Source organism: Neophocaena asiaeorientalis, unplaced genomic scaffold (genome assembly GCF_003031525.2).
Source record: "Neophocaena asiaeorientalis asiaeorientalis breed wild unplaced genomic scaffold, Neophocaena_asiaeorientalis_V1.1 scaffold429, whole genome shotgun sequence".
Classification (NCBI taxonomy): domain Eukaryota; kingdom Metazoa; phylum Chordata; class Mammalia; order Artiodactyla; family Phocoenidae; genus Neophocaena; species Neophocaena asiaeorientalis.
Window position 1 is genome coordinate 3,516,611 of NW_020173550.1, and position 26,640 is coordinate 3,543,250.

General features: G+C 46.7%; 1 protein-coding gene across 1 annotated transcript in view; it reads right to left on the minus strand.

Annotated features, from left to right (window-relative positions):
- The window catches only part of LOXL2 (lysyl oxidase like 2), a 100,046-nt gene that overhangs the window by 68,521 nt on the left and 4,885 nt on the right, over positions 1-26,640 (minus strand). The window contains exon 2 of the mRNA XM_024747779.1: positions 2,211-2,635. Within this exon, the coding sequence (XP_024603547.1) occupies positions 2,211-2,565 (355 nt within the window). The 5' untranslated portion in view covers positions 2,566-2,635. The remainder of the gene's footprint in view (positions 1-2,210; positions 2,636-26,640) is intronic.

A 26,640-nucleotide genomic window follows, 5' to 3' on the forward strand; every position in this document is an offset into this window, starting at 1 on the left:
ACTGCAATCTCAACCCACAACCCATCGATCCTAGCAGCTTTCCCCAGTCCTTCAACGGCTCCATGGAGTACCTTCCTACTTACCCAGTGGGGACTTCATGGACCGCGATTTTAATCATTCCCTTGAAAATTCCCTCCACTCTTGTGAACTTTTCTCCCTTCATCATCCTTGGATGGCAAAGTTTGAGCCAGGCTAACTCACCTCTCCAGCCCCCCCCACGGCTGCTCCTGAGCAGGTGAACATGGGATGGGGAAAAACCATATCCATCTTACCTGAGGACAGGTACATTTTGTTTGGGTAGAAAGAAAATAAAGATGTCACTAGAAAAACCCCAAAGTCATTGGAAAACACTTGTTATAAAATAATTAGGCTTAGAGAGCCTGGAATAGAAAACATAAATCTGATGTTACCCCCAGAACACTCAGCTAGCAGAATAAAGGAAGATGTGAAAGGATGGAGAAGTGTCCAGAGTTTTTGTAACAAAGACAGCAAATGGGTTTTAAAACAGCATATGCTGACTCATCTGTGCTGCTTTTACTCATGTCATAGTTAAGGAACCCAGAGCCAACTTCAGAGAACATTTTACTCTAACTGCCGTGTCTTGATCCGGTTATTCCAAAAAGACGTATTCAATTACACAGAGGTGAGACATGTATGAGGTGCTATTTCCTTCTCCTATAATTTCTAGAATAACCGTAAGCAAGGGTCGGAAGGGACCATAACAATGATCTATTTCAGTGACTCCCAAACTTGGCTACATGTGCAACCACTTGGGAGGCTTCCAAAAGTTACAGAGTCCTAGATTCCAGCGCAGACCTTGATTCTGAACATCATGGGATAGCACCCCAGGGGATTCTATGCCGTTGGTGTGGCACTAATCCGTTTATCCAGGATGAGAGTTTGGGCACCTCTGATTGATTCCAGCAGCCAGGCCCACGCTGACACCTGTGCAGCTGCTTGGCCAGGTGGAGGAGCTGCTTTTGCTTTACTAACCCAAGGAGGGGCACTCCAGCTGGAGACTTTATTTTATTTATTTATTTATTTACTTATTTATGGCCACGTTGGGTCTTTGTTGCTGCGCACAGGCTTTCTCTAGTTGTGGCGAACGGGGGCTACTCTTCATTGTGGTGCGTGGGCTTCTCATTGTGGTGGCTTCTCTTGTTGCGGAGCACGGGCTCTAGGCACCGGGGCTTCAGCAGTTGTGGCATGCGTGCTTCAGTTGTTGTGTCTCGCGGGGTCTAGAGCACAGGCTCAGTAGCTGTGGCGCACGAGCTCAGTTGCTCTGCAGCATATGGGATCTTCCCGGACCAGGGATCGAACCCATGTCCCCTACATTGGCAGGCAGATTCTTAACCACTGCATCACCAGGGAAGTCCAGATTTTATTTTTAAATAATGTCCTTGACCCTTATCTACTTTCTTATTTAAGACCACAGACTATGACAGTTTCAAGAGTTCTTAGCCTAACTTCCAGATTAGGAAACTGAGGGCAAGGAGAATAAATGTCTTCCCACAAAGCATATAGGTAGTTAGATCGACACAGGACTAAGCCCAAGGTTCTGGGCTCTAACACCTGCCCTCCCTCAAAATTACCCCCCCCCCAATTTTTTTTTCAGTGTATTGACTTAAAAAGGGAGGAAAGAAGAAGCCAATCAAAGTGAAAAACCCAAAGCAACTCGGTTCCTGTCCTGGCCAAGCCCAGAACAGCACGTTGGTATTAAAAGTGTGAACTCTACCGGGACAGGAGGGTGGAAGAGTCAGGGGACACTAGCCTATGGGCAGCCTTTGTGACAAAGAGCAAAAGGCACTCCTTCCAGGGGGTGGAAGAAAGACACCGTCTCCCCCTGGCTGATGCAGCCCCAGGCAGGGCACAGGGCTCAAGAGATAACCACAGACTGACTTCAGCCGCTCCCTAGGGTCACTAACCAGCCTGGTTTCCCAGGACCAGGAGTTTCCCAGGCTGCCAGGCTTCGTGTGCTAAAACCAGGAAAGTCCTGGGCAACGCAGGACCAGTGGTCACTGTCCCCCTCCCTGGCACCCCTCCGCTCCTACCTTCCAGCACAGACATGGAGGCTGCCCAGATGGCGTATTATCAGGAATTGCTACTTGACAGTAACTGCAGCTCCGTTTGCCAGTCTATCCCCCTAGAAGCCTGTGCCCGGGCTCTCCAGGTGACCCCAGTGCTCGGTTCCCAAGCGCAGAGTGGTTTACCTTCCCCTTTGCCATAGGAAGAGCTGGGGGTCCAGGACTTGGCCTCCACGTAGCCCAGCTCCCGGCAGACGACGTGGGCAGCGTGGATGGAGAAGTCATCGTCACACACGGTGCCCCACTGGCCATCGTAGTACACCTCCACCCGGCCCTCGCTGTGCTTCCTCTTCTGGCCCGCCAGGCGCAGCTGGATCTTGACCACGTCGGAGGGCACCTGAGGCCGGTGGTACTCCGGGGCAGGCTGCTGGAAGTACTCGGGGTAGTGGGGCCAGCTCCCGTACTGCGCCAGGCTCAGGGCGGGCAGGAGGGCGAGCACAGACAGACAGCCGCAAAGGCAGGAGCCTCCGGGTCTCTCCATCCCTGTCCTCGGGCTGGAAGACCTGATGGAGGGGGACACTTGGCACTCAGGAGGGATGGGCAGGAGTTTCCTGGAAGAGAGGAGAGGTTCGGGTTACGGACATCTGGAAAACGGCCAGTGATTTCGTACTCTTTTGCTTAGGATTGAAAGCTCATTCCGGATTCCAACCTCTTCTCTTCTCCCATCTTATGCTTCTCCCATCTTATGCTAGACAGGACCGGGAAGTCCTACTTCTCTGCCCACCACCTTCCCAGATCTTTGAAATGCTTTCTTCCAGGATGACTCCTGGCAGGAAACAGAGCACACTTAGACTTCATTTGAGTCTTTTTGTTTGTTTGTTTTGTTTTGTTAAATATTTATTTAGCTGTGCTGGGTCTTAGTTGTGGCACATGGGATCTAGGCTACGGTACGTGGGGTCTTTAGTTGCGGCATGTGGGATCTAGTTCCCTGACCAGGGATTGGACCCGGGCCTCCTGCACTGGGAGCGGGGAGTCTTAGCCACTGTACCACCAGGGAAGCCCCCATTTGAGTAGAGTTTTTTTTAAAAAGACTAGGTACATTAATGGATAAAGAAGATGTGGTACATATATACAATGGAGTATTACTCAGCCATAAAAAATAATGGAATAATGCCATATGCAGCAACATGGATGGACCTACAGATTGCCCTCCGGTGGGCTACTGAAGCAGCCCCCAGGGACTTCCTTCCAAGGCGGGCTTATTATCTAGACCTTCTCCTCACCCCTCCCAGACACCTTCATATCCCCAAAGAGGTTACAAACTGCTTAAGGGCAGGACTTGTTTCTCATCCTTCTTTGGCTCCTCCAGAGTGAGCATGGTAGGTTGGAAGACATGTTTATGGAATGAAAAGGTGATTTGGTTCCAGGTACCGAGTGGCTGGAGAAACGCAGATGTGACAGTGTATGTTGAAGAGGGCTCGGGTACTCCCAGGTAAGGTAGCCTTCCTCCCTCTGGACGTTAGTTGACCTGGATGGAAACGGCATCTTCTGGGTGCTGAGAATAACACTACGAGGCTTTGAGTCTCCATCTTTACTTACTCGTGGGCTGCGCACATACCTGAACCTTCCTATAGCTCTGCTTTCAGGCTCCAGGCCTCCAGACACCCCGACATGCTGCCCACCCACACCCCAGATCTCATTATGTTTTATACTCTGGACCTCAAGACGGCTGAGACCACTGAACAAGGAGGTCAGAGGTAAAGCCCCTTAAACAGCTCTCACGCAGGGCCTGTCCTTAGCTGAACTGTGGAGTAGCCCCACAGAGCAGTCCTGAGGCACTGCTCTAGCACTTGGGGAAGCCAAGGATGCCCAGGCGACAATTCCATCACTTTACATAGTCTACGTCCCTGAGGGCTGCTGGGGGCTGAGTCCAGCCCGCTCTGTGCACAGAAGGGAGGCATAAAGCTCTTTGTACCAAACAGGAGAGGGGCTGAGTGGCCCGTCATTAGGCAAGGGAGAGCAGGACAGCAGAGTGAAGGGGAGGGGGAATCACAGACTCTGGAGCCAGACAGTCTGGGTTTGCATTTTCATTCTGATACTGACTAGCTGTGTGACCTTGGGCAAAATACTTAACTTCTCTCTGCTGTTTGATGTTTCGTATCTATAAAATGGGTATGATAATTATATCTAGCTCACAGAACTGTTATGAGGATTAAATGAATGGTACATAATAAGCCCTACAGGAGCATTTGCTAAATAAAACTTTTAAATTTTTATAGTTTCAAGATTGTGGTCACCGTACCCAGGTGGAGCCTACCTCTATGAATTCCAGGATGAGGTCCTAGAGCGGGAAATAAGAACTTAGTTCATGTACCTTGATCCTTCCATAATTCAGAGAGCTAGGAAGACTGTCTTAAAGGACTGCAGGTGTATTTCATGGAAGAGGAAGTAGACTTGGAAGATGGGGCCCCCAAAGGAAACCAGGACCAGCAGGTGAAAGCTACAGCAACACATCATACATTCTCTATTAACCAGGTACAGAGGGTTAGGCCAATTGTATGACTCAGTTCATGGCACATCACCAACAAGGAAGGACCAGATAAGTGCCCAGAACACCTGGGAGGGATGATCTAACTCGGAGAGAGGCAGTTCCACATCTGTTGGGATGGCCAGACAGTGCCTGGTCCCATCCTGGGTTTTGGGGCAGAGATGCCACAGCTTCGGGGGGCAGTCAGGACCGAGGACTTCAGAAGGCCCTCTGGTTCACTGGAGATCCAGCCATCCTCATCCCGTGACTCACAAACAAGGCCAGAAAGTTGTGGGGTTCCTGCAACGGCCCTCTTCAGACCACAGCCTGACAGGCTAGTACGTGGCTCTGAAGGGACCCCTCATCGCCTCCTCCGCCCTGGCCACGTTTCACTCCTGTCCCAGCACATTGGCATCCACGAGCTCATCTACGCCTCACTAGAACCTTGAGACATGGGTGGAGTAGCCAGGGATGAGGATTCTTACTCTACGAGGGAGAATATCAAGAAGCAGAGAGAGAGGACTTTTCTGCCAGACTTCACCGGAGTTGCACTGTTTGTGCAGGCAAAGCCAGAAGTAGTCAACCCCAAGCTACCAAAACATCAATGATCCACTATCACGTATTAAAAATGTCCAAATTCCACCTGGGACACAGATGCCTTTATAAGGTGGAACATACCTACGTTCCTGGCTTCAGTTCCAACACTTCTCTCCTTGCCCTGACTCCAGCCCTTCACGTGTCACCCATCCAATCATATCAGCCTAGAGTGGCTTAAGTTTTCCCACCTCGATCGATGTGCTCCATCCCCACGCCTCCCCTTCCCTCCGAAAAGTGTGTGTCACGATCCTTCCTGTTCTTCAAGGAAAGCTTCCCAGATGCTCCTAATCAAGATCAATGTCTTCTCTGATTCTCTTTAAAATAGCATCCTGCTTGTGCTTTACACCAGTGTCGTATCAGGCTTTAATGGACACTCAGTCCCAGGGGCAGAAGCCATCTCTTGTCATTTCCACACAGTACCATGTGTTTTTGGCTACAGCAGACTAGCTTGTAACAGATAAACCTTCCCACCAAGGACAACTGGAAAGGGTAGGTAAAACACTAAAAGCATGTATCTGAAGACACTGGAGAGGTATCGAGGCAGCAAGGACTCAAGAATCCAGAGAGATGGGAAGTACAGTGAGGTGAGCCTGACACTCGTGTCTGCTTTTCCCCTTAAGCCATTTGCCAATTCCAAGGCAGTTGCCAACAGGCTGGGAAGCTAAGCAAAACTTCAGGCATCCTCCCAGGACTGAGGACACAAAAAATTGGAGTTCAGAGCCTGCCAAGGAGGAAGGGCCCCGTTAAATAGCCCCAGGCTTTCAGATAGGGGTCCCTGAAGGGCTAAACTCTAGAAGTTAGGACAGAGTTACTTTCTACGTGTTAGAAAGATCTAACATCCGTATAATTGGAATTCCAAAAGAGGAGAGAGAGGACGTCTGGAAGAAATACTTGAAAAGATAATGGCCAAGAATTATACGAAACTGATGAAAGATAACAAGCCCAAGAAGTACAGTTTACAAAAAAAAAACCATACCAGGGCACATCAAAATCAGACCATGGAAAATCCAAGACAAATAGGACAGCTTACAAGCAGCCGGAGTATTAAAAGGAGTATTACCTTCAAAGGAGCAGCAGTAAGGGTAACAGTTGGCCTCTCAACAAAAAACAAGGAAACAAAGAAGATAATCACATGACAGTTTCGAAGGGTTGAAAAAAATAAGTCAGCCTAGAATTCTGTACCCCCTGGAGAGAATAAAGGTTTTCACAAAAGTGGAGAGAGGACTTCCCTGGTGGTGCAGTGGTTAAGAATCTGCCTGCCAATGCAGGGGACAGAGGTTCGAGCCCTGGTTCGGGAAGATCCCTCATGCCGCGGAGCAGCTAAGCCTGTGTACCACAACTACTGAGCCTGCGCTCTAGAGCCCATGGACCACAACTACTGAGCCCACGTGCCACAACTACTGAAGCCCACGCTCCTAGAGCCCATGCTCTGCAACAAGAGAAGCCACCGCAGTGAGAGAAGCCCGCACACCGCAACGAAGAGTAGCCCCTGCTCGCCGCAACTAGGGAAAGCTCACGCGCAGCAACGAAGACCCAACGCAGCCAAATACATAAATTTATTTAAAAAAAAAAAAAAAAGTCGAGAGACTTTGTCATCAGAGTTTTCCAAGATGACAATACTAAAGGGAGTTCTTCAGACCACAGGACAAATCATCCTAGATGTGGAATGAAGGAAATGGAAGGGGGAGCTATGCAGGTAAATCTGAATGAAGATCAACTGTGTAAAATAATAATGTCTTATGGGGTTTACAATATATGTGTCATTAAAATACCATGGTGAAAACAGCACAAAAGGTAGAAGGGGATTAAATGGAAGTGTTCCAAGGTCTTTGCACTATCTGGGAAGTGATGAAAGTACTCTTTTCTATTAGACTTCAGCAAATCGTAATAGTCTTAGTTAGATGCATACTGTAGTCTTTATGTAATCAGCATAAGAAGAGAAAAAAAGTAGAATGAACATGGCAATAAAGGGGAGAAATGATGGAATTATTTTTTTTAAATCCCAATTAATCCAAAATTAGAGCAATAAAGCAGAGAAAAAGTAACATAGAAGAGTTGTCACAAATAGAAAAAATAGTAAGATGGTGGATTTAAAACCAAATATATCAGTAATTTCGTTAGACGATACTGCAATGAAAAGACAAAGATTGTCATAATGGATTTAACAAAACAATATTTTCTATTTCCTATGGAAGACCAAGAGGTTTAAAGTAAAAGGATGGAAAAAGATTTACCACACACACATTCATCCAAAAAGAGTTGGTACAAAGTAAGATAAAGTCAACTTTAAGACAAAAAGTGTTACTGAAGACAAAAACTTATGATGATGAAAGAGTCAGTCCATCAGGAAGATATTAACTAACTCTTCTCAGTTTGTATACGCAGACTCCACATGTATGAAATAAATATTGACAGAACTAATAGGAAGAAAACAACAAATCTGTAATCAGAGTGGGAGATATTACACACCATTCATCAGGAGAAGCAGACAAAAAATCCTTGTACTAAAGAAGTGAACAGTATGACAAAGAAATGGCGACCTAACTGACAAGTTTCTGTCAACTGGACTCAGAAGACAGACTTGCTTCAAGTCCACATGCAAGATTTACCCAAATGGACCCTAACCTGGGTCATAAAGCAAGTCTCACCACATCTAATGGAATCACACACTGTGTTCCCTGACTACAGTAGAATTAAGCTATACACCAATCATAAAAGAATAATAACCATTAAATCCCCCAATATTTGGAAATGATTTAAAAGGAAAAAAAGTCTATTTCTGTTCATTTCCGTTGAGGTCACAGTATCAAATTGATTTACTCATTCAATAAACATTCATTGAGCTCCTGCTACACATTAGGCCTCATGTGGGTAAAGCAGACATGCTCTTGCCATGGTTCTAATAGGAACTGACAGGGCATTCATGTTCTAGCTGTGGTTTGCCTACAGGAAATCAGTGAACATTCATGGATGGAACCACCTGAGCCAGGTGGCCTGACTTTGAACTCAGGAAAGTTTTTCCTCTTGTAGCCAGTGTCTATATCCTTATCTGGCAGAAATTTAAGACAGGAAGTCCATGACTTGCCAAAGGTCCCACAGAGTGACAGACCTACAACCAATATGAAGTTAACATTATAAAGTGCCTCCTCTATGCAGGCACTGTGTATGAATCATGCCTTTTTGTTTTCTGTATTTCTGCCGTTTTGATATCTGGGGTCTATGCTGACTCTGGAGAGCGACTACTCAGAAACTACGCTACCCACTTTCTGGTTAATTCTTAGAGATGATAAAGGACTCACTCACGAGTGTACTCTGCATGTGTAAACCAATCAGTCCAGAGCTATACCTTCCCAACTATTTCCATTCTCAAGATCTCACACTCTGGGCCACTAACCCCCTGCCCTAATCAACTCTAAGACCAGGTACCAGATAAGAAGAGCTGGTCCCTATGCCCTTATGCCCCAGAGAGAGGTGAAATTATTCAACTAATCAATCCTTAACCTGATTAGCCTGCCTACTGTGACAGTCATAGTAGATGCTCTTACCCACATTTTCCCCTCACTCCTGCCTCTGACCAACCCTGGTGCTTCTTCATGTGGCCCTGCATGGTGTGCCAGGCCTCCTTGATTCTAGGGATCTGTGACTATAACCTTCTTCCTCCATGACAGTCATTTCTGTGTCTGTGTCTTTCCACACCTGATTAAAACAAATCTTGGGTACATTGTAAAACGTACACATGATTTAATGTTTAAAAACATGATTCTCAACATTCTGCTGTATTAATTCACTTAATGGGGCAAACACCATTATTATCAAGGCACAGAGAGTTTCAGCAAGTTGCCTCAGGTTGCACTGTCGGTTAAGTGGCAAGGCAGGTTCTGAACGAGGGCAGCAGGCTGACCTGTGTCCTTCACCTTCACCTCTGTGCTCTAACAGCCCCAGTCCAGCATTTTCTTACCATCTCCCAAGCTCCCCCTCACGCGAGAGCTACAGAGGCCTGCAAGATTGTCTATTCACATCTCAAAAAGAAATGGAAAAAGTATGTGGTTCTGTAATTTTTTAAGAGGAAATCGTAATCTCTGGATTTGCGTATCTATAAACTGCTCTGCCCAACTTCTTGGACTCTCTAATCTGTGGGAATGAATGGCTAGTGTTCAACTCTTAAATCTTTCCTACAAAAGTGCTCCTGAATTTCTTGCTTCCTTTGTGGGGCTTCTCCGACTCTCTGGGGAATTGTAAAATATTAGACCCAGATGCTTCTCTTTTCTTTTTCAAAATAACTTTTATGGTTTTTTCTTTCTTATTGCAAAAGTTATACAACTTGGTGATACAACTCTGGAGAACACAAACAAGTAAAAAGTAGAAAAGAATTTGCAATACCCCTATTGGAGACAATGATTGTCAACGCTCTGGTGTACACCCCTTCCAGCCTTTCTTCTGTACATATATATTTCCTCTTAAAACTTACAATAATTTTCTACATACTCTTTTGTTAAACTGCTTTTCACATTTACCAGTATATTGCAAACATCATGCCTCATTGACTTTTACAAGATTTTTATCACATAGTGTTCAATCTTATGAATGCACCATAAGATTGAATAATCTTACCAGTAAATTTTTTACTGCTGTTCGCATAGTTGAAATGAATATCCTTGTAGCTAAAATTTTCCACAGTCTTGGGATAAATTCCTAAAGGCAAAATTTCTGGGTCAAAGGGCTGTTAAAAAGTGAACGCTTCTGCAAAACTATAGTAACTGCCTCCAGAAGGACGGTGCTAGGGTACACGTCGGCCTGAAGTATGTGGATTTCGCCACAACCTCAAAATTCTAGCTATGACCATGCTTTCAGACCTTTCTCCATCTGATAAGGGGCGGGGGGAGTTATTCTGTTTTAACCAACGTTTCTTTTGCTACTAGTGAGGTTGACCTTTCTTTTCTTCAGGCTCTATCGGCCACCTGTATTTCTTTTTTTTGGAAATTATCGCTACGTGTTTTTTTAAAATCCCCTTATTATTATATGTCTTTTCCTTATTGCACCGTAACATCCATTTTTCACATTGGCATCCATCCATCCCTCAGGAGGGAAAAATTGCCAACGTCCAAAGCAGAGCTGCGGAGGATGGAGAGCAAAATGCCCTGAGGCTCCACCCACCGCCGACCCCCTGTCCCGCGGTGGGCTGCCACCCGCTGCAGACCAGAGGCCTCGCCCGCTCCTCCCAGGCTCCAGTTTCCTTTCTGCACTTGAACTTTCTCGGCAGGAGACTATTAGCTGCTGGGGGGCGAGGGTGGCCTGGAGGGGAATCCGTCCAGGGTGGTCCCCCTGCTTGTGGCCCCCGCTGCAGCGCGTCCCGTGACAAGACTGTTGGCAGCCTGATGACCCGGTTTAGAACCGAGCCCCACCGGGTGTCCCCAGTTGCGGGGACGGGGACCGGCGCCCCTCCCGGGAGCAGGCAAGTGGCCCCTGGCTGGCAGCCCCTTCGCGTTCCGGCCGCCGCGCTCTGCGTCCCCGCTCCCCGCCCTTCCCAGCGCCGGCGGCCGCGGAGCTGGGGTGTCCTCAAGCCCAGGCGGCGGCCGCACGCGGCCCGGGGTGGGTGGCACACGTGAGCCCGCGAGGGCGCTTTGGGTGATCAGGGTCCCTGAGCGGAGACCGTGCTGACTCGGCCGCCTGGAGCCGGCGCCTGAGGCCCCGCGGCCTCCCCTTGAAGCAGGCCAGGCTCCGTGGGAGCGGATGTCCCCTCTCTGCTCACATCACTCACGCGGAGCCGGTGCTGTTGGCGATGGGGGTCTCGGCTGGGCCCTGGGCCTAGCACGGTGCCTGGCACATGTTGGGCGCTTATTAAAACCCCGTTGGACAGTAACAGGGTAGGATAACTCAAAGTAGACCCATCCTCAGGATGGTTTTAAAATAAGCTCTACTGCTTGATCACAGGTCAAGGGGCTATTAAAAGCGAAGTGGATGGAGGAGGCCCTTGGCTCCCTCATCTTCCATTGTATGGGTCTTCTTGCCCCTCAGCAACCCTTCCTCCTGGTACCTATTGGCACCGTTGGTTCCCTGGAGAGACGATGTTGGGTATCTTGGAGTCAGAATATAAGGGTCTGAATCCTGACTTTAGCACTTCCAAGCTCTACAGATTTGGGGGTACTTTTGGAGCCTGGATTTCCTCTTCTGATCATGGAAATAACCTTCTTTGCAGGTGTATATGTGATGATTAAATGAGATAACATGGAAATCCCTAGCACACAGCATGGCTTCATTCACATTAGTTTTCTTCTTTCCTTCCTGCCACTTCTGAACCCCCGAGCCTTGTTCTCAGTAGGTACTCAGCAAATATTAATTGAATGAATAAATACAAATTCCTATTCAAATCGTTACACCTTATCAAAACGGCCTTTTCCTTCTGACCTAATTGCATAGGAAAGCGAGCTGAGAAATCCATTCCTTACTAATTTATTGTATTAAGAAATTTAACACAGGAAGGAGTAGAATTGTGACTTTTCTATGAAGAGGGAACTTTTATGTTTTAGCAGGGAATTCCTAGATATGAATTTTTTTTTCAGTAAAGATCACTGTATTTGTGACTTACAATCCAGAAGAAAATCAGACAATAAACAAGAAACAAAGTGCATAAGTAAAATAATATGTTAGATAGTGATAAAAGCTTCAGAATAATGAAAAAATAGTGTAGCATAAGGGCATAAGACAGCGCCAGGGGTAAGAAGGAGGGACATTATATATATATATATATATATACCACTGTGCCACCAGGGAAGCCCAGATATGAATTTTAATAGTTGAATTTTACATATTGTACAATGTTGGAAGTAAGGGCAATAGGGTTTTGGTGAGTAGGTGGACCTTCCACATGCCCTTCAAATCTGCTGACCTGGGTGCCTCTGAAATGCACTGTGTCGTAAAGGGGGTAGGCAGACAATGGGGTACTTTATGGGAAGTGAAGATCCCCTGGGATCATAAAATCTCACCCCAACACGGAATCAATGCTTGTGTCTAGACAAGAGTCATGGGTTGGACCTAGTAGAGGAAGAGTGAGGCATGATCCCAGCCCAACACAGCTGATTTCCTGGGAGATGTGCCATCTCGTGACACACGCCAGTGTGTGCCCAAAAGGACGAGTCCCTAAACCCGGGCTGGACACTGCCTAAGGGCCCATCAAGGCCCAAGGCAGTGAGCACTGCTGCTACTCAGAGGGGAGAATGGGGGCCCTGCAGTGTCTGCAGGGTCCACAGGGCAAACCCACAGGGAACAGGGATTCCTCAAGTCCCACTTCCTCTGAGAAGCCCGATCCAGCGACCTCTGCCCTCTCGGCTCCCTTCTGACAGCGCCTGCAGCTGTGCTCAGGAGGCTACAGGGGCTGGTCATCTCCTGCTGCAGGTGTACAGGCAGCCCCGGCATACTCCACTGCCCCTCCGAGGCCATTTCCAAATAGACACCAGCCGCAGGAGGGCAGAAGGAAGGCTTGCAGCTTTTAAGAGGCTCCATCTTCCAGCAGAACAGTATCTTAGAATGTGCTGGGAGGCAAATGTGCTTTACTTTTGGGGGCCTGGTAGTTTTATGACGCGGTGGACTGTGGTGAGCCCTTCCACGTAATTCCCCCCACCTAGGACGTATAGACTTTCTTATTCTATACCTAATTTATGTATTCAATCCCCCTCTCCTCCCCCATTCTAAAAGGATGACCTCTGCTTTTATGCCACAGCCTGGATACCACATGAGCTGGCAATGAAGGTGGGATTCTGTTAATGAGAAAGTTAGATTTTTTTAAAATCCTATATTTATTGATTACTCATTCTGTATCAATGACTGTGTGAAAAGTGCCTTACAGGTATGAACTCATTTAATCCTCTAGTCTAGACTAGCGTTTCCCAATAGAAACATAATTCAAACCACATACGTAATTTAAACTTTTCTGAGAGCCACATTAAAAAAGTAAAATGAAATGGGAGAAACTAAGGCTAAAGATATATTTTGTTTAACCCAATATATCCCATATATTATTTCCGTATGTAATCGATGTAAAATTATTAATGAGATATTTTGCATTCTTGCACTAAATCTTTGCACTCTGGGGTGTACTTTACACTGACAGCACGTCGCAATTTCGACTAACACATTTCAAGTGCTCAGTGGTCCCCTGGGGTCGTGGCTGCCATACTGGATGGTAACAGCTCCAGGCAACCCTCTGAGAGAGGTACTGTCAGCATCTGTATTTCCCTGAGGGAAACCCAAGGGACAGAAAAGCTATAGCTCAAAAGTAATCAAGCTGGGATTTGCACCCAGGCAGCCAGATACCAGAACTGCTACCTTTACTGACTAATTGTTCTTATCTCTGTCGCTGAGCAAGTGCACTCTGGTATGTCAAGCGCTGCCCAGGACCAATTTCCTTGAGAAAACTGCTTTGGGTCAAAGGATTTGAGTTCCATTAAGAAATGTACTAGGGGAACTTCCCTGGTGGCGCAGTGGTTGAGAATCTGCCTGCCAACGCAGGGGACACGGGTTCGAGCCCTGGTCTGGGAAGATCCCACATGCCACGGAGCAACTGGGCCCGTGAGCCACAATTACTGAGCCTGCGCGTCTGGAGCCTGTGCTCCGCAACAAGAGAGGCTGTGATAGTGAGAGGCTCATGCACCGCGATGAAGAGTGGCCCCCGCTTGCCACAACTAGAGAAAGCCCTCGCACGGAAACGAAGACCCAACACAGCCATAAATATAAAAAATAAAAAGAAATGTACTAGGATCCAAAAGATTAAAAACAAAAGCAAAGAAAAGCTTGAATTTTAATTAAAAAAAAACCCAAACAAACAGAAGTGTGCTATGTCTCTTACCTTTTTCGGTGCCTATTCATAAACAAGTATGGTAAATTCTCCCTCTATTCTTCTGGACATTGGATGACATTTGGATTGATGGAAGTCACATTTCCCCTCTTCACACCTGCTCTATCAGTTCTCAGTTAGAGATTTTGATTTCACTAAAGAAATCAACAATTCTGGTGGAGACATCTAACTGATATCATAGTTGGGAGAGTCTTTAGACGATGGGGAGATCTATCCTCAGTTTTCAGCCTATGAACACCTCCAAGGTCATCAACAGCCCAAGAGTCTACGCCAGTGAGGGTGCATCGCCATCCATCACAGAAACTCTAGGAACATCCTCTACCCTGAACACAAGCCACTGGGTCAGCAGAACATTTCTGTAGCGGGTTCACACATACCAAATGAAGCCCAGGTTTCACCAACCCTCTGCAGGCACGCAAAGTTCCACAAGAGGATGACCGATCTCGCAGTCTTCTGTTAAAACTGCATGTCAGTGAAGTCCAGGAAGAACTGCGGCAGATGGACTTAATTCTTCACATGGTTTAGCCGAGCAGTGGGTCATGATTACAGGGGTCAAGCCAAGATGCCCAAGGACCTCAGTATTTGACTAACAAGAATAAGAGTGCTAGAAGGAATCAGCTGTGACCGTGGCTTATCAGAAAGTGGTAAGTTATCTCTCCCGATATGTTCTCACTGGGCTCTTGGCTAAGCAGTTGAGGACATTCTTACGTTCAATTCAATCCATTTAAGGATCCGAGTTCACACAGTTGATACTAGTGTAAGCTTTGCCGACAAGAAGCCCTGTGACACCCAGGGGGTATCTGGGAGACATGGGGAAAGAATTCCTTCACGTCCCCAGGACTTAAATCCCAGGCATTCCTGAAAGCCATCAGCCAGAATCAGCTCACCTTCCCCAAGGGCCTCGAGCACCCCCTACATTCAGCGTCCCCTTCAGACAGCTTTCACATTGATCCTCCACAAAGAACGGGCTGCCCGTGCCATCGCCTCCCGCTGCCACTAAGCAGCATGGCCCAGTGGCGTAGAGTCACACAGAACTAGGTTCAGATCCCTCTTCTATCACCTCTTAGCTCTGTGACCTCAGGCACACTTAGATTTTCCAAGTCTCGGTATTTCATCTATAAAATGGAAACGATACGTACTCAAAAGCAACTTTTTAAAGGAAGAAACAAGAAACACCTTCATTTCAGGACTCTTTCAAAAAATCAAAGATCATGTTTCTTAAGTCCCTGAACCATAGTAGGTGGTCCCCCCCCCCCCAAATCAGGAAAAATATTTGGGGACCACCAGGTGCTGACAGGTGCTGCCTGGTAGATTTGAGTCGGGCTGTTCAAGTGCCAACTACACCTCCGGTTGATGGTAAGCTGTATGATGTAACTGGCTGTATTTAATTTTCTACTTCAGATTCCCCCACGTGTTATTTGGGGAACTGGGAACTCCCGAGGATGAGCTTCGGCAGTTCTCCCTGGATCTAGCTTTTGCAAGAACTTACTTGAAGACTAGAGACAGACATTTGCTCCAAAGGATATACGATATTGGAGAAAAGTTTAGTTACCTAAATCAAAAAGTGTGTTCGCATGTGCTATGTAAACTATGTAGGTGCTAAATTGGGCCAAGTTCCATGGGAGGGTGGGCTCCAGGAAGTCTACGATGCCTGCAGATAAGACTTTTCAGCAGGGCTGATGTCAATTTCCTTGGTCTTGCTGGGAGTTGGGGCTGAGGGTGTGGTCAGAGGGAGAGAAAGAGTTCTAAGCCTGTATAGTGCTCAAGTTTCTCATTTCATCATGAACAGTGCTCCTTCAATTGTCTGATAAACCTCATTTGTTGGAGGACATCTTTAACTCCAAAATATATGTCACCCCTGGAACTTTCCAGTATACTGTAGAAACAATGATTTTTACATTTTATTGAAATATAGTTCACTTACAATGTTGTGTTAATTTCTGCTGTATAGCAAAGCGACTCAGTTATACACACACATACACATTCTTTTTTATATTATTTGCCATTATGGTTTATCCCAAGATATTAAATATAGTTCCCTGTGCTATACCGTAGGACCTTGTTGTTTATCCACTCTATATGTAATAGTTTGCATCTAGTAACCCCAAACTCCCACTCCATCCTTCCCCCATCCCCTCTCCCCCTTGGTGACCATAAGTCTGTAGAAACACTGATTTCTATGATTCCAGGCATGACATTGTACTGTTAATGGATGACTATTTGAAAATACTTCACTTAATTTTGACCCAACAGGGCTCCGAAAGGAAAAGGAGAAAATCTATAACTAGAATTTCCAGGGCTCTTTTCTTTTTTTATTAATATTTTGCCTTCTTTTCCTTTTTAATAAATTTACTTATTTATTTTTGGCTGCGTTGGGTCTTTGTTGCTGAGCACGGGCTTTCTCTAGTTGCGGCGAGCGGGGGCTACTCTTCGTTGCGGTGTGCGGGCTTCCCATTGCGATGGCTTCTCTTGTTGCGGAGCACGGGCTCTAGGCACGCGGGCTTTGGTAGTTGTGGCATACGGGCTCAGTAGTTGTGGCTCACAGGCTCTAGAGCACAGGCTCAGTAGTTGTGGCACATGGGCTTAGTTGCTCCGCGGCATGTGGGATCTTCCCGGGCCAAGGCTCGAACCCATGTCCCCTGCATTGGCAGGCGGATTCCTAACCACTGCGCCACCAGGGAAGTCCCCAGGGCCCTTTTCTTAAGCTGCTCTTTTGACAGCTGAATTATTCTGCTTGGGAAAGAACATCAAAGGCCTACTCCAAAAAAATCTCTCAGTCTCAAGATTTCCTTGGGGCTACTCAAATGTTTCTCTTCCCCCCAAAGCAATCCCATTCTAATGACTTCATTGTCTACCTGAGAAAAGGCATTCTGTGTTGTAGAACTCGCCGGTGCAACAATATTTTCTGAAAAGCCAAGTGGCTTTGGACTACCCCAACGCATTCTTAAAGAATACGACTGACCTCGGCCTCTTACCACTGACACCTGAGTGTCAAAAAATGCCCAATATGACCAACCATTTCCTAGTCAATAACAAAGACATGCATAAGGGGGGGAAAACACACTGTAAAAGTTCTACACTATGTGTGCATTTAGCGCTTTTAGTAAAAAGCACTGCTCTGACCAAAAGCTGATCTCCTTAACTCCTCCCATCCGCCCACCAACATGACTGTCTGGGGCACAGAACCTCCTAAAACGGGTCTCCCTCAGGCTCCAGCTTTGCGTGACTGGCCTCACCCTTTCTGAGGGCCCTGGTAGGTAGGGAAATGATTCCTTCTGCCCAGCACTTGCTCCACATCTTGTGCTCTGGAGCCCCCAGTAACTGGCCTGCTGACCCAAATGAGAAACATCGCATCAGCAACCATGCGGCTCCCCAGCCAGGAGCAGTGGCCCTGGATGCAAAAGCCACTTGCTTAGTGTCACAGAACAGTGGAGCGTAGAACTCAGCTGGATTCTTTCACCCAGACAGAATGGTCCCCTTGATGTCTCTGCCAGATGTCAGCATTCAGCTACGGGGTCAGGGGAGGGATGGGGGCTCTCTCCACCATCAGACCCGCCCCCTGCCGCCTGCCAGGGGATTCCTGCTCGACCAGCAGGAGTGATGAATGGTCCTCATTCACGGCCCAGAGCACATGGGAGAGGCTACCCCAGCTGTGGTCGGGTGCTGCTTCTGGCCGCACACGGAACACATTCCTTTGTGGAGGAAGGCTGTCTTGGGTGGATGGGTTTGGTGCTCAGAGAATGAGGGAAGCGGGTGGAGACAAGGGGGCCCTTCTGAACCACCTCAGACAAGAATGCAGACTCTGACATCACGCTTGGCCAGGGCTGGTCCATTTGACCCCTGGCCAAAGATTGCACCTTGGTTCTGTCTATTTCTGGCCACAGAGTGGGAATGTTCAGGGCATGGTGAAATGGTCAGAGGTAGGCATACAAAACTGAATTTTTTTCAGCCTCCAGAAAGAGACCTTTGTCGGGCATAATTTTTTGTGACCGATTGGGGTTCCCCACAGTCCATCGCTGCCTCTGGGTGGAATCTCATTCTGACCAGGCTGTTTCCTGGGGAGGATGAAGGTACAATTTCAAACACTTTAAAATGTGCCACTGGAGACTCTCAGATTGAATGGGAAAGCAAAAGCCAAATAAATATATAGTGTCTGTAAGAGACACATCTTTTTTTTTTTAATTTTATTTATTTGAAATTTATTTTTGGCTGTGTTGGGTCTTCGTTGCTGCACGCGGGCTTTCTCTAGTTGCGGCGAGCAGGGGCTACTCTTTGTTGCAGTGCGCGGGCTTCTCATTGCGGTGGCTTCTCTTGTTGCGGAGCACGGGCTCTAGGCACGCGGGCTTCGGAAGTTGTGGCATACGGGCTCAGTAGTTGTGACTCGTGGGCTCCAGAGCGCAGGCTCAGTAGTTGTGATGCACAGGCTTCGTTGCTCCGCGGTATGGGGGATCTTCCCGGACCAGGGCTCGAACCCGTGTCCCCTGCGTTGGCAGGTAGATTCTTAACCACTACGCCACCAGGGAAGTCCGCAGGGCCCCCAAGAGACACATCTTATCTCTATAGCCTGTAGCCCATAAAGAAGGGGCAGGGGAAATCCAAAATCAGTGCTACTGCTTGAAGGCAGAGGGAGCAGAGTGAGGCGGATATGCCCATCGGGTTCAAATTAGCCACGCCCCCAAGCCCTAAAAAAATGGAGCTACGGTTTGACCACAGGATAACATAGAGTAATTGAAAGAACATGGTGCTGGCATCTGAGAGTGGTCGCAGGTTCGAATCTAGCTTCTGCAAATACAGAGGGTCTTAGGGTTTTAGGTCAGCGGTGCCCAACCTTTTGGGCACCAGGCACCGGTTTCGTGGAAGACAATTTCTCCATGGACCGGGGGTGGGGGGATGATTTCAGGAGGATTCAAGCACATTGCATTTATTGTGTACTTTATTTCTGTTATTATTACATTGTAATATACAATGAAGTAATTCTACAACTCACCATAATGCAGAATCAGTGGGAGCCCTGAGCTCGTTTTCACTTGCCACTCACTGATAGGGTGTTGATATTCTGCAAGCAACTGATTTATTATGGTCTCTGTGCAGTCAGACCTCTCTGCTAATGATAACGGGTATTTGCGGCCGCTCCCCAGCGCTAGCATCACCGCCTCAGCTCCACCTCAGATCATCAGGCATTAGATCCTCATAAGGAGCACACAACTTAGATCCCTCGCATGCGCCGTTCATGGTGGGGCTCGCGCTCCTATGAGAATCTAATGCCACCGCTGATCTGACAGGAGGCGGAGCTCAGGCGGTAATGCGAGCGATAGGGAGCGGCTGTAAATACAGATGAAGCTTCTCTCACTCGCTTGCCGCTCACCTCCTGCTGTGTGGCCTGGTTCCTAACAGGTACCAGTCGGTGGCCCAGGGGTTGGGGACCCCTGTTTTGCTGGGTTCCATAAGATATATCAAGTGCCCAGGACAGTCAGTGACTGGCTCAGCCGTGTTCAATGAGTGGTAACTATTATAGTTATAAAATCCACAACAACCTGGAAAATTTCCAGGAGGAGTGTCATTTAACCCATCAACCACTCTTCAGCCACTCTTTTTTTGTTTTGGCCACACCAGGAGTCTTGTGGGATCCCCAACCAGGGATCGAACCCTAGGCCCCCTGCAATGGAAGCTTGGAGTCCTAACCACTGGCCCACCAGGGAATTCCCACCCATCGACCACTCTTAACACGGCATTTGGGTAACAGGTTTTAACCATGCTCCCACCCCTCCCTGACCCCCAACACATACACAGTCTCAGACACACTGTTTCTCAGAGCTAACAGTCAGTAGCCAAATTGGTCCAAATTTCTGTGCCACTTTGAAGGTGATACTAAAATTCATAAAAGGCAGGCAGGGGAGGAGAACAGAATTCGGGGCCAGAATGATGTGCAAATTTTTCAAGTAATCCAATCATTGCATTGTCTTGTTTCCAGGGGAGGAACTGTAGCTGGGGATGGGGTCACTGCATGCAAATCTCTGGAGAGGGGGTGTTGAGGGCTGGTCCAGGCACAGACACTGAGGTAGAGAGGGGCTCAGACAGTTGGGGGTAAGAGAAGCAAACGGTGGGGGGGGGATGTGGGGGGAGTCCTGGGATGGAGGGAATGTACAAACCAGCTTTTCTTTAAATTTTTTTTTTTTTTTTGGCTACGCAGCGTGTCTTGTGGGATCTTAGTTCCCAAACCAGGGATTGAACCTACAGAGTGGAAGCACAGAATCCTAACCACTGGGCCACCAGGGAATTCCCCAAACTAGCTGTTCTAAGAGATGGATCCTCAAAACGGCCAAGGAGCTCAGTTCTTAAGTGACATCCTCCCCAAGCTATCCCTATTTAGCTTCCTTCATGCCTCAGGGAGCGCTAGTCACAGCAGGAACTCAACCATGGCTTTAGACACCTTCTGTATCTCCAGAAGCTTCCAGGCCAAGCTCCCTTCCAAGCAATGCAACCTGAACCAACAGGCCTGAGCTCCTTCAATGAGAAATAGACCCCAGGGTCCAGTGAAGGAAGGAGCAGCTGGTACAGAGGCCATGGCCACATCTTTGGCTTGTCTAGAAATGTCTGGTGACCCAGGGGAGGGGGCAGGAGTGCTGTACTAAAGTTTGTTAAAAGCCTATGATCTGGGATTCAGCTGTCCATAGAAGCACTGGAAGCCCTTCCAGAAGCCCAGTGAGTGATAGCAGCAGGTAACAACTGCCACCTCACCAAAACTGGCCAGGCTCAGCTCACAATGCTGGTACTGTGTCAAGACACTGACATCCAGGGGCTTCCCTGGTGGCGCAGTGGTTAAGAATCTGCCTGCCAATGCAGGGGACACGGGTTCGAGCCCCGGTCAGGGAAGATCCCACATGCCGCGGAGCAACTAAGCCCGTGCGCCACAACTACTGAGCCTGCGCTCTAGAGCCCGCGTGCCACAACTGCTGAGCCCGTGTGCCACAACTACTGAAGCTGGCGCGCCTAGAGCCCGTGCTCCGCAACAAGAGAAGCCACCACAGTGAGAAGCCCATGCACCTCAACGAAGAGTAGCCCCCGCTCGCTGCAACTAGAGAAAGCCCGCGCGCAGCAACGAAGACCCAACGCAGCCAAAAGTGAAAATAAATAAATTTAAAAAGAAAGAAACTGACAGCCACAGAGTCGTGGCATATACACAGAGAGCTTCAAGTTCTTGCTTTTACTGAGGAGGCAGACTTTCTCAGCTACGTTTGGAGCTGACCCATGTCACGGGTGCTGATCACAAGCCTTTTCTGGACCTCCTTCTAGAATGATTCTAATACTTTATTGCATCTCCAAACACAGCATGGCTCCCACAGGTGGAGGCAATTAGGTGCCTCCACTTTCCTTATCATGACATCCACTAGCTTCAACTCTGTGTTTAAGCATCCACTCATATGTATATATAAAAAATCCTAAGGAATATATTAAAAGACTATTATAACTGATAAAAGAATTCAGCAAGGTTATAGGATGCCAGATCAATGTATAAAGATTAACTGTGTGGACACACCTTCAAAGAACAATCCAAAAATTAAATTAAGAAAATAACGCCATTCACAGTAGCATCAAAAAGAATAAAATACTTAGGAATAAACTTAACAAAAGACATGCAAAATTTATACTCAGTGAATGATAAAACATTGTTGAAAGAAATTAAAGAGGATTTAAATAAATTTTTCAAATTCCGTGTTCATGGATTGGAAGACTTAGTATTGTTAAGATAAGAATACAAATTGATCTACAGATTCATCACAACCCTTATCAGAATCCCAACTGACTTTTCCACGGAAATTGACAAGCTGAGTCTAAAATTCATACGGAATTGTAAGGGACCCAGAATAGCCAAGACAATTCTGAGAAAGGAGAACAAAGGGCGAGGACTCACACTTCCTGATTTCAAAAGGTACTACAAAGCGATGGTAATCAAGACAGGGTGATACTGGCACAAAGATACAGGCATATAGATCAATGGAATAGAAGTGAGAGTCCAGTAATAAACTCATATATCTATGATCAATGGATTTGGACAAGGGTACCAAGACCATTCAATGGGGAAAGAAGAGTCTTTTCAAAAAATAATGCTGGAGTAACTGCATAGCCACGTGTAAAAGAAAGAAGTTGGACCCTTACCTCCCACCATTTACAAAGATTAATTCAAAATGGACCAAAGACTTAAATATAAAAGCTAAAATTTTAAAACTCTTGGAATAAAACACAGCGGTAAATATTCATGACATTGGGTTTGGCAATGGCTTCTAAGATACGACACCAAAAGCATAGGTAACAAATTGAAAAATACCTATATTGGACTTCATAAAAATTACAAAATTTTGTGCATCAAAGGACACTACCAAGATGCTTCATGAACTAGAGCAGCAGCAGTGGGGGTAGCGAAAGGGTGTAGTGATCAATTATTTTTTTTATTTTGTTTGCATATCTGTCTCTCTCCTAAGACTGTGAATCCCTTGGAGGGCAGATACATCTCTGGATCCCCTGAGCCCAGCACAGAATAAATGTTGAGTAAATGTGATGTGAACCGAGAAAAAAAAAATATCAAGAAAGTGAAACGACAACCCACAGATGGGACAAAATATTTGTAAATCGTATATCTGACAAAGGTCTAGTATCCAGGATATATAAAAACCCTTAAAATTCAATAACAAAAGACAAGCAGTCCAATTTTAAAATGGGCATAGGACTTGAATAGACACTTCCCCAAAGAAGACATACAAATAACTGACAAGCGCATGAAAACACGCTTGAAATCATTAGTCATTAGGGAAATGCAAATTAAAACCACAATGAGATACCTCTTCACACACACTAGGATGGCTATAATTTTTTTTTGAAGTGGGGAAAGTAGGTGTTGGTGAAGATGTGGAGAAATCGGCAGCCTCACACAGTGCTGGGTGGAATATAAAATGGTGCAGCCACTGTGGAAAACAGTTTGACGGTTCCTCAAAATGTTAAAGTATTATCATATGATCCAGCAATTCCACTCCTACTTATATACCCAAACGGATTGAAACCAAATATTCAACCAGAAATTTGTACACAAGTATTCGTAACAGTGCTGTTCATTATCACCAAAAGGTAGAAACAACCCAGATGTCCACCAACAGTGAACAGATAAACGAAACGTGGTGTATCCTCACAATGGAATATTATCGGGTCATAAAAAGGAATGCAGTGTGGATACATGCCACTGCATGGGTGAAACTTCAAAACATCATATGAATTAAAGAAGCGAGACAAAAAAGACCATATATCACATAATTCCTTTATATAAAATATCCAGGGCTTCCCTGGTGGCGCAGTGGTTGAGAGTCTGCCTGCCGATGCAGGGGACACGGGTCCGTGCCCCGGTCCGGGAAGATCCCACATGCCGCGGAGCGGCTGGGCCCGTGAGCCATGGCCGCTGAGCGTGCGCGTCCGGAGCCTGTGCTCCGCAACGGGAGAGGCCACAACAGTGAGAGGCCCGTGTACCGCAAAAAAAATAAAATAAAATCCAGAATTGGCAATGTAGAGACAGAAAGTAGATGAGTGGCTGTTTAGTGGTGGGAGTAGGGGGAGGGGAGGAGGAAGAGGCAATGGCTAAAGTATACAGGTTTCTCTTTGTGATGGTTGCATATATCTGTGAATATACCAACATCCATTGAATTGAACACTTTAAATGGGTGAACTGTATAGTATGTGAATTATATCTCAATTAAGCTATTAAAAAATAATCTATTTAACTGACACTTCAGTTTAGTAGTATCTACTTACTAAGCATGTTACATGGCAAGCATTGTATTAGGCCCTGGAATTCAAAGATGAATCTGACATGGGTTCTGCCCTCGAGGAGTTCACAGTATATTTAGAGATGCAAAAAGAGTACAGAAATAGGTACAGAAATAGAACTGGGAAGGCAGTGATTACAATTAGAGACGAGGAACATTTAGAGAGTTGACACCTGGGCAGGTTTCGAAGGGAAGTAGGAGTTTGACAGGTCGCTGGTGGGGAAGGGAGATCATTCCAGGCAGGTCTGAAATAACACAGGATGTTCTGAGACCCGTGTGGGGGTTCAGAGTTGCAAGATGCAAAGTGGAAGGGCTGGCAGAGTGGGTGGGGTGAGGAGAGGTGGAAGAGGTGAGCTTGGAGAAGCAAGCTTAGGGCCATGAGGAGACTTGAATGTCATGCCAACAGATGTTGAGTTTTCCTTTTGGGGATGTGGAGCGACGACAGGTAAGCGGGAGTGCGAGGGGGGCAGATTTGTGATTGAAAGCAGGAGTCAGTGAACGACAGCCCTTGGGCCAAATCTGTGAAGTTTTTAGAAATAAACTTTTATTGGAACGCAGCCATGCTCATTTCTTGTTGTCTATGGCTGCTTTCCCACTAAAACTGCCAAGTTGTGACAAAGATCGTACGGACCCATTAAGTCTGAAATATTGGCTATCTGGCTCTTAGAGAAAGAGTTTACCAACCTCTGCTCCAGAAAGATCCCTGTGCCTATTGGATAAAGGATGGCTTCCCACGGGTTAAGACAAAGGGAAAAGAGTCCAGTTAGGAAACTAGCAACTCTCCAGGCAAAGAAGACGCTGGGGTACCATGACGCTGCAACATCATGACGTTGGGATAACAGATGACATAGGGGGTTGATAGCGGGGTGGGGAGGTGGGTGTGGCTTTGAGAGCCTCCTGAAGAAAAAACACCTGGGGAATATCAATTTAAGAAAATTAACAGTGAAAACGATAAGAGAACTCATGGCATTTCATGGACGTCTGAATTTTATTTTCTTCTTCTTAAATCGTTAAAATGGTCCCTAAACCTCACGTTTAGTTGAGTGCTCTCAGACAGACCATCTGAACTCGAGGCAGCTTACGATTTTTAAAAAAATTATTCTTACAATTTGGTTATGGGCACGCTGGAGCAATTCCAGATCACCTGATGGGCTGTCTTCCCCGCTTTGTGTGTTGCAAGAAGCCCAAACTCCACAGCACATTCTTTGGCTCTGCTCTGAGGCTGCTGTTGGCACCAGGTAGGCACCACGGAGTTGGTTGCCAGGCATCAGAATATCATTCTTGACTGATGATTTAGTTTTAAATGCACATGTCAAATATCATGTCTTACTCATTTTTGTCTCTTACAGAGACTGGCAGAGTGTCTGGCAACTAGAAAGTCACTCATAAATCATTTTAGTTAAGAGAGAGCACCAGGTGGGAAGGGAAGGAGGAAGGAAGGAAAGGAGAGCAGGAAGGCAGGACGTGGCCACAGAAGTTTTCACTCATGGCTTGAAAGTTGTGATCCAGGGAGTTCCCTGGTAGCTTAGTGGTTAGGATTCCAGGCTTTCACTGCCGTGGCCCGGGTTCAATCCCTAGTCGGGGAACTGAGATCCCACAAGCCGTGTGGCAAGGCCAAAAGAAAAAAAAAGAAAGAAACTCATGATCCAGCAGAAGCTGACAAAAGAGTAGGAGTTCTCCAGGTGGATGCAAACCTCTTCAGCCCAGGGAGAGCCTGGAAGAATAATACTTAGCGGTGATGTCCTAATATAGCTGCAACTGCAAATCCCAAATATGCTATATTATCTTCCCTAAACGTTTTAAGGAAAGAGGTTGCTTAAATCTCACAACTAATCTTGCTGCCTCTCAGATTATAAATTGTGTTTTTCAAAAATCTCTTCTAAACCATCTCACGGTAGACAAAATGAACATCCACTCCCAGGACCCTGAGGTGTAATGGAAGCAGCCCCATGCAGGCATGAAATGTATTTGGAATCTCCTGCTTTGCCTTTAATTCCGTGCCCTCTGGGTAATGTCCTATTCTTGATCTAGGTGCTTGTTACAAGGGTACGTTCATCTTGTAAAAGTTCATCCAGAACAGGTATTTGTACATCTACATTCATGGTAGCGTATTTCCGATAGCCAAAAGTGGAAGCAACCCAAGTGGACAGATGAACGAATAAAAAAAATGTGGTACATACACACAATGGGATATCATTCAGCCTTAAAAAGGAAGGAAATTCGGGCACATGCTATACAACACAGACAACGTTGATAGACGCTATGTTAAGTGCAATAAGCGAGTCACAAAAAGACAGTGTATGATTCCATTTATATGAGGTATTTAGAGTTATCAAAATCATAGAGACAGAAAGTAGAATGGGGCTTGCCAAGGTGGTGGGAGAATGGAGGGTCAGTGTTTAGTGGCTGCAGAGTTTCATTTTTGGAAGATGAAAAAATCCTGAACAGACGGTGGTGACGGTTACACAATGTGAATGCATGTAACACCACTGAACTGTGCACTTAAAAATGGTTAAAACGGGGCTTCCCTGGTGGCGCAGTGGTTGGGAGTCCGCCTGCCGATGCAGGGGACACGGGTTCGTGCCCCGGTCCGGGAGGATCCCACATGCCGCGGAGCGGCTGGGCCCGTGAGCCATGGCCGCTGGGCCTGAGCGTCCGGAGCCTGTGCTCCGCAACGGGAGAGGCCACGGCAGTGAGAGGCCCGTTTACCACAAAAAAAAAAAAAAAATGGTTAAAACGGTGAGTGTTATGTATAGCTCACCACAATAAAACGAAATGAAAGTTCATCCCGTGTCGTATACTTAGGCTTGGTGCCATTTTACTTACGTCTGT